Source organism: Halyomorpha halys, unplaced genomic scaffold (genome assembly GCF_000696795.3).
Source record: "Halyomorpha halys isolate HHAL.00 unplaced genomic scaffold, Hhal_1.1 Scaffold274.1, whole genome shotgun sequence".
NCBI classification, from domain to species: Eukaryota; Metazoa; Arthropoda; class Insecta; order Hemiptera; family Pentatomidae; genus Halyomorpha; species Halyomorpha halys.
Window position 1 is genome coordinate 242,903 of NW_027104649.1, and position 7,499 is coordinate 250,401.

Below are 7,499 nucleotides of genomic sequence, written 5' to 3' on the forward strand. Positions count from 1 at the left end.
TGTTTTATTGAGAAAGAAACGGATAATGATAAAGTATCTAGGGAGTAGGAATTTACGGAGTTATTGAAGCAGTCCTGGGTGCCAGACTACTGTTACTCAGTCTCTATCTTTTTACTTCTCTAACTTAGCTATCTAGTCTAGGAAATATATATGAACACTTGAGAAGAGGGGGTAGGAAGAATAGTGAAATAGGAGAAGGGGTTTGGACCAATCAGATACTATGAAATTAGAAGTAAATATCTGGGAAAGAGAAATAGGCGTGGACTAGAAGCAGGGTGTGAGACTTCCAAGAAATTGGAAGAAACGAAAGAAACTTTCATGTGTAAAACATAAAATAGTTAGACTGATGCAAGTCATTTGTGAGATGACAGCATGTACCTGCCTAAGTGTCAGCCCTTGCTATTGATATAGGATACTAAGGGCTTGAAAGGGCTGTTAGAAGGGTCTCTGGGGCCTTCTTAGAACCTAGTCGTTTTTATTGGGTTCCTTTTTCTATAAAATTGCAGGAGAATGTGGACATATGCAACCATATGTCTAAAGTGACATAGGTTCAGTTGGGCAAGGGGCAATTGTTTAAATTTATAATACGGGTTCCTTAACTCGCGCTCTGGAGAAGACAAGACAATGTCCACGAAACATTACTGGACAGTAATGTGAATTGTTTGGAATCCAAACTGATCTTCATAACAATTTCAACTGTACTTTTATCACAACTAATTTGTTCTCAATTGAGATTGGTTGTTTTTTATTTCTTATGTTTAAGGGTTTGAGGTTTTAATAATTAATTGTTTCTATTGTAGTGCAAGATTTATTTATTCATGTGTTTTTATACATGCAGAATTGTCATCCTTCATATATTATGACGTATTGAATTATGATTATGATTTATATTTTAGGAGTCAGGCTCTACGAGGCAGAATGGTATTAGATTCTGCATTCCACCTGCAAATAAGATACTTATTAATAAATATTAGAGGTAACACACGCATTAACATTTAGGTGTATTTATATTTACGCGACATTGGAAAGAAACTTATAAATAAAAGAAAAAGGTAGATAAAAGAACACGTTTTGAATACAAATGCAAGACTGTTTACTGACGGGATTTGTTCACCTATATCTGCTATTCTATAACTCATCAGGCACTTGGTCGGCGAGAGGTTAAGACCGAGGATCCTATCTTGAGCAAGACCAGAGCCGCCGAATGTTCTCCCTGCCTTGGACCCATTACTAAGCGCCTGGCAAATTCGATCATCCCTGATCCCCGGCGTCAATCAGATATTTTTCAGACCGAAGTGCATCCTTGTGAATTCCTAATGCCCCCTTTCGAATGTAAAGGCCGTTTTATGCTGGTCTTCCGCCATGGGCGCATTTTGATATGGTGGTATTCGACTTTCAAATCCAGGGTACAGAAGAATGTCGCCCCACCATGTCTAACCAGAATATCTTCTAATCTTGGTATGGGATACCTCTCGTCCACCGTATTGTCGTTGAGGCTTCGGTAATCAATCACCACCCTAAAACGCTCTCCCTTATCTTCTGATGCGCTGTTCTTAAGCACTGCCCACAGAGGGCTGTTATAAGATAACGTACTGTTAACATGATGTCCTGTCTCTTGAGGTTTTCCAATTCTTCTCAACGCATGCGGGTACCGCCTTTGTTTTACGTACGTCACTTTCTCCTGTTTCAAGGGGATTTCTGAGTAATCCCTCTTAATTTCCTTTCTCTAACTCCCCCCTCGCATCTAGTGCGGGGCATTGGGCCACCAGATGTCCTACCTCACACCCTTGGCAGTTCCTGTCTTCTTTCCCTCCTCCGTTGCGTATTCCGCCCTTGTTCGGTCGCCTTCCTTTACCCGTACCTCTATCTTTCATTATCCATGGGTTCTCTTCTCTTCCATGGTGTTGACGGATTCCTTGTGCAGTGGTACGGTACTCGGTTCCATCCTCCATCGACATACATCCTTGCATGCTCCTCTCTAGTGCTAGGGTCTTGAGCACATTCCACAAAAGTGCGGTCCCGGGGTAAACCTTCCCTTTTATTTGTCTCCTTGCCAATTGCACCTTCATTATGGAGACGATGAAATTCATCTTCCAACTGTCTACATCCGATCCAAGTGTCTCTCTCACCCTTTCTGTGGCCAGATTAAACTGGCCTAACAGCGGGGCTGGGTACTATCCGTTAGACTGCCCGTGCTTTCTCCTCTCCCGCAGCATGAAGAAAATGTCTTCCTCCGGGGACCATCTGCCTCCTCCATAGGTCTTCTTTAATCTTTCCTTCACTACTGGCCATGCTGTTCCCTCGTCTGCCTGCATATGGTTCAAAATTCTTCGCTTGATCCGGCATATGAGCACTGCCTTGAGGGAAATCGTCACCGGGATCTGTAGAACTGGCGGCCTCACTGCGGGCTGTGGTTGTGGTTCGCCATCACCATTAACCATCTAGGTCAGTAAAAAAAAAAAAAAGTTACAATATAGGATAAATAAAAGAAAAGAACGCCGGAGGAAAGAGAAAAAAAATCATTGATGAGAGAACAGAGTTTCCGGGTCTTGGCACCACTTACAAGCACTTGGACTGAAAGACTTAAAAAAAAGGAACAGAATTATATTGCACGCTTACTAGAATGATACTGCCTTTATTTTCTCTGCAATACTCATAAATGCATTATCAGTGCTTATTTACATAGTAAGTTAGGATTAAGGTTGTATTGAGGCCTTGTCCTACAATAATAATAATAATAATAATAGTAATAATAATGAAGGCCTACGAACCCGAAGGTTCGATGCTCAGTAATATCCCTCAAAACCCAATTCTACTAAATTAGTTTTAACACAATACTACCTTCTACGTTTCGGTATACCCCTCGAACGTTTACACGTCGTTTCAGTATTTATTAACATTTAGGGATCCGCTCCTTATACGCCGCAATGCTATAACTTGAATTATATTTAACTTCCCTGATCATGGGGTTATCGAATTCCCTTTTTATAAATTTATTTTATACCAGATCGGCCTGGTTATAAAATCGACTATAACAGTTGATTATAGGGGGTATAGTCTCGCACAAAAGACACCCCTTACTACATACAATGGTATTATTAAAATCAGAAAGAAAATAATAAAATATATAGATAAGAATAATGCTTCTTAATAAAAGGGGAAAGTAAAATTAATAACAAAAAATAATTACATTGGTACACTTAAATAAAACAAACAATTGCCCACTAATAGTAAGAAGAAACAATTCAATTTGAAAAAGGGACGAGAGAAGAAAATAGAAAAAAAATAAATAAAATGAGTAATAATAAAAAGTAAAATAGAGGTAGTGCGACTATGAATTAATTTTATATTTATAACAGAATATCCTGCAGCAATTTGGGTTTCAGTCTTTGGGTTGAGGTTGGGTTTCCCAGGTTGTAGGTCACTGCTCCTTTAACTGTCGGCAACTGGGAGTGGAACTTCATGAACCGTTTTTTGATATAATTCTCTATTGACTCCATCTGTAATTCGCGATGCTATTGGCCATTTCTTATGAACCAAGGAGCATTAACTGCGATTCTTAGGACTTTATTTTGAAAAGATTGTAGTTTTTTTCCTTTTCGTAAAGTATGCCGCTCCCCAAACTTCATAGCCGTACATCAGCAGTGGCCTGAGAATTGTTTTAAATAGAATTATGGTTTTAGTTTGGAATTTCTTTTTAGGATACCGAATTCCCTTCCTCCATCAGAAAAAATCGCTTTGGGACCCCATAAAATTTAAACGGTTTCTGGGGGATTGTTATTCGTCGAAATGCCTCCACCTTGTGAACTTCGGGTTGAACTCCGTCTTTAGAAATAATTTATACCTGGAAGGTGATCTCCTTCTCCTACGACGATTTTTCTTGAGATAGTTTGAGTTCCAACTGCCTAATTCTGTTGAATTCATATATAATTTGTAAAAAGAAAGGGAGCACAACATTATTGGCGCCAAACATAACGTCAGGGAATGCATTGAGCAGCTGCAACGGGAACCAGTTCTTGCATTCCCTGACTTCAGGAAGCAGTTTATACTCACAACCGATGCAAGTCCGTATACCCTCTCGGGGTGGTCTTGGCACAGGAAGCTGAAGCGTGGAGGGTTCTGTAGCATACTCTAGTCGGCGTCTCACAGAAGCAGAAGTCAGATACAGCGCCTTTGCACTGGAACTTATAGGAATTGTGTCATCCGCGTGTATCTCCTAATAGAAGGAGATCCTAAGTCAATATAATAATAGACCTGGGGATAATGAGTGAGAACCATCTGGATATGTTGGACAATTTTTGAGAGAGTAAACTCTGGAAGAAAACCAACTAGGCACTCAAGAACCAGTAAACTGAGGAGATACATCCGGAGACGAAGACCCAACAGTGGAAACACCAACAGAGATTGGAGTGATCGATAATAATAATCGATGATAAACGTTGCCCTATGTGCAAATGTTAAAATGTGCAAAATAGTGCCGTAAAACTCCAGAAAACTTCTAAATATTTTTTTAAAAATAATTTATTTAATGATATTTACAACTGTATAACACATATATACAAGTAAATTTTCTTTTGGTGACATAGTGACATGATACAAACGTGGAGAATCTATCCACTGATAGAGCTCCAATAACATTTCTTGAGGAGAAGATCTCTAGGCCATCTTCTTTTCAGACGCCTAGGAGAATTATTAGGTGATGAAGGAGAATCCAGGTTAGAAACAAGTGGATTTAGGTAGTTGAGAAGGGAATTTATTGGAATTAATTTTAATCATCCAGTTTTGGCACCATTCTTCAAGGGTGGTGATGTGGGATTGGAGGGTTTGGGATACGATGTAAGCATCATAGTTTACTGACAATAGACATGTGTCATCTCCATATGTGGTGAGGATAGTGTTAGGATCGGTTGCGATGTCAGCTGTGAAAACTGTATAAAGGATAGGACCAAGGATACTATCCTGAGGTACACCAGCAGACTGACGGAATAGGGATGAATAAGCGCTGTTCTGATTCACTTGAAATAATCTGTCGGAGAGATAAGAACGGATAATGAGGGAGTATGTAGGGGGTAGGAATTTATGGATCTTGTATGGCAGTCCTGGGTGCCAGACTCGATCAAAAAATCTTAAAATTAACTTTATTGTATTATTGGAATGTTTATCTAATCTTGTTCGAAATAAAATAAACTAGCTAAGTATTTAGAATATATGTTTGAACTCATGAAAAACTAAACTACTTTGAATAAAAAAAATCAAATTTTGACCATAATTGAAGACCTAGCAGAAACTTAATTGTATTTATTGATTTTTTATTCTTCTGATGAAGATAGTAAACCTCTAATTAAAACTACCACAATTTTAAGCTCTAGGAAAATTATAAGCAAATTGCCTTGTAGGAAAAAGGATTTAGAAGATTGTCTTCTAGTATTAAAATCCAAACATTAGATTTTTCATTTTCGAAACCGAAACTATCTGTTATTCAAAACTTTAATTTAATGTTGTTATTTGAAATTCATATAAATCAAATACCAATTTTAATTGATTTTGAATTCAATGACTTTAGTATTTTCAATAAAAATCTAAGCTCAATGTGTGACCTCTAGAAATCACTAATTATTTATTTTTATGTAAATGTAAGTTAAGATTTCAAGATTTAAAATAAATACACCACTAAAACCTGTTGAATAGATTACTTGGAATCCACACATAAGACTGAAACGACAAGAAACTGCTCGTAGATTCCGATTGCTACAACACTTACTTGACAAACGCTCTAAACTTCCCATTCACTACAAAAAATTAGTATACACTACAATAATCAGACCAATTTGGACATATGGAATTTAGCTCTGGGGCTCCAATCGTTACAATCCAAAATCCTACGTAAAATCCGTGATGCTCCTTATTACGTCACAAATAAACTCAGTCACAAAGACCTTAATATCCCATTTGTTGCAGATTTGACCCAAAATAGATATGCGTCTTTTCATTCCAAACTCCTTAACCCATTAATTCTTAATCTTTCATCCTTAACAATCCCTGATAATCCTCCGAGGCGTCTGAAAAGAAGATGGCCACGGGACCTTCTAATTTAAATTAATGTTTGAAGTACCACCAATGAGTGGTTCCTTCCCAAGATTTTCAAGTGTGTATGAAACATACTACATATTTACCTATTGTATTATTTTGTACAGTTGTAAATTACATTAAATAAAAAAATAAAAAAGATTTAAAATATATGGTTGTAAGCTTCAATTTGTGATTTCCTAAAAATGAGGGATTTATTTAAAATAAATTGTACAATTAATGCGTATAAATTGTACAATACAATCTGGACTCTAGTCATTACAATACAATCCGATCTCTGGTCATTACAGCACAATCCGGAATCTAGCTATCACAATATAAAGGGGTCTCTAGCCTTTACAACCCGGTCTCTAACCAATACAATACGATCCATATACAATCTATTGTAGTTATATTTATTTACAATACCTGAAAATGGGTCGGTTCTTTGACGTCCCGTGCTTATCGATTTGACAATGTCCTCATATTCTATTAGGTCCTCATCTTCGCATGTACCCATATTTACTGTCATTTCCAATAAAATATCCCACATTAATTTTTCATCATCTTCATTGAAATCAGGTTTGAAAGACCTTGGCTTAAGAGGTGAACGGTTCTTGGGATACTCTGTATTAGGTAAAGTAGATGGCTCTAGTTGACGGTTAATATAGTTTTTAGTATTATATTCCTCCATTCCATTATAATCCTCAGTTTCTTCTACGTTTTTATTCCTTAGGGCCATCTTCAGCATTTTCATTAGTCTAAACTCAGGATCACTCTGTAATGTTCCTTCGCGATAGTTATCTGACTGCGAATCACCAATATCATTTCCATCATAAGATCTCCCTACATAGCAGTAACTAGGTGGCCTGGGATTTAGGTCAGTGTTGCATTCTGGAAGCAGAAACGTTGATGTATTCTTGGCAGGATAACTCGAAGTAGCTAGGCGATATGCTTGGCGATAGAAATCGTTTACTTGACATTGGCTAGTATAAAACAGAGCCATGAGAAGGACTATAAATATGAAGGAACACATCTTGACTGAGGAATATTCACACTACAGAAGCTGCAATTAATATAATCATAAATCGGTTTACGACCTAGAACAATCTATTGTTCCAACTTTTAACGAATTGTGAAGTATCTCTAATAAAGATATATTTTAACTATTCTGCGATATTATTTGAAATATATAAATTTAAATCAAACAATTGAACCAAAAATTACTCGTTGAGAAGACAGAATGACGCTTTATATATATATATATCATTACAACAGATAAAACGTAGCAATAAATATTAACAAGTATTTATTTTAATCGTATTCTCCATTTATTGAAAAAACTATTGATTTTATTAATAATAAAATTTTAATTACACTTTCATTTTGATTTTCGTGAAATACAAATAAAAACAGCGTAGATGTACATCTCG

General features: G+C 36.9%; 1 protein-coding gene across 1 annotated transcript; it reads right to left on the bottom strand.

The window, feature by feature from the left end:
* Positions 1-805: 805 nt before the first annotated feature.
* On the bottom strand, positions 806-7,123 carry LOC106680661 (uncharacterized). Its single transcript, XM_014420530.2, has 2 exons — positions 6,496-7,123; positions 806-942 (listed from the first exon to the last, which is right to left on the bottom strand). The coding sequence occupies exons 1-2, from the start codon at positions 7,100-7,102 to the stop codon at positions 893-895; spliced, it is 657 nt and encodes a 218-aa protein (XP_014276016.1). The 5' UTR covers positions 7,103-7,123; the 3' UTR covers positions 806-892.
* Between the last annotated feature and the right edge of the window lie 376 nt (positions 7,124-7,499).

Bases quoted from the DNA above. Each gene is read 5' to 3' on its own strand.
- LOC106680661 (XM_014420530.2), bottom strand. From the start codon at position 7,102: ATGTGTTCCTTCATATTTATAGTCCTTCTCATGGCTCTGTTTTATACT. The intron at 943-6,495 runs GTATTGTAAATA...TCTTATTTGCAG, and splicing joins AAGAACCGACCCATTTTCAG to GTGGAATGCAGAATCTAATA.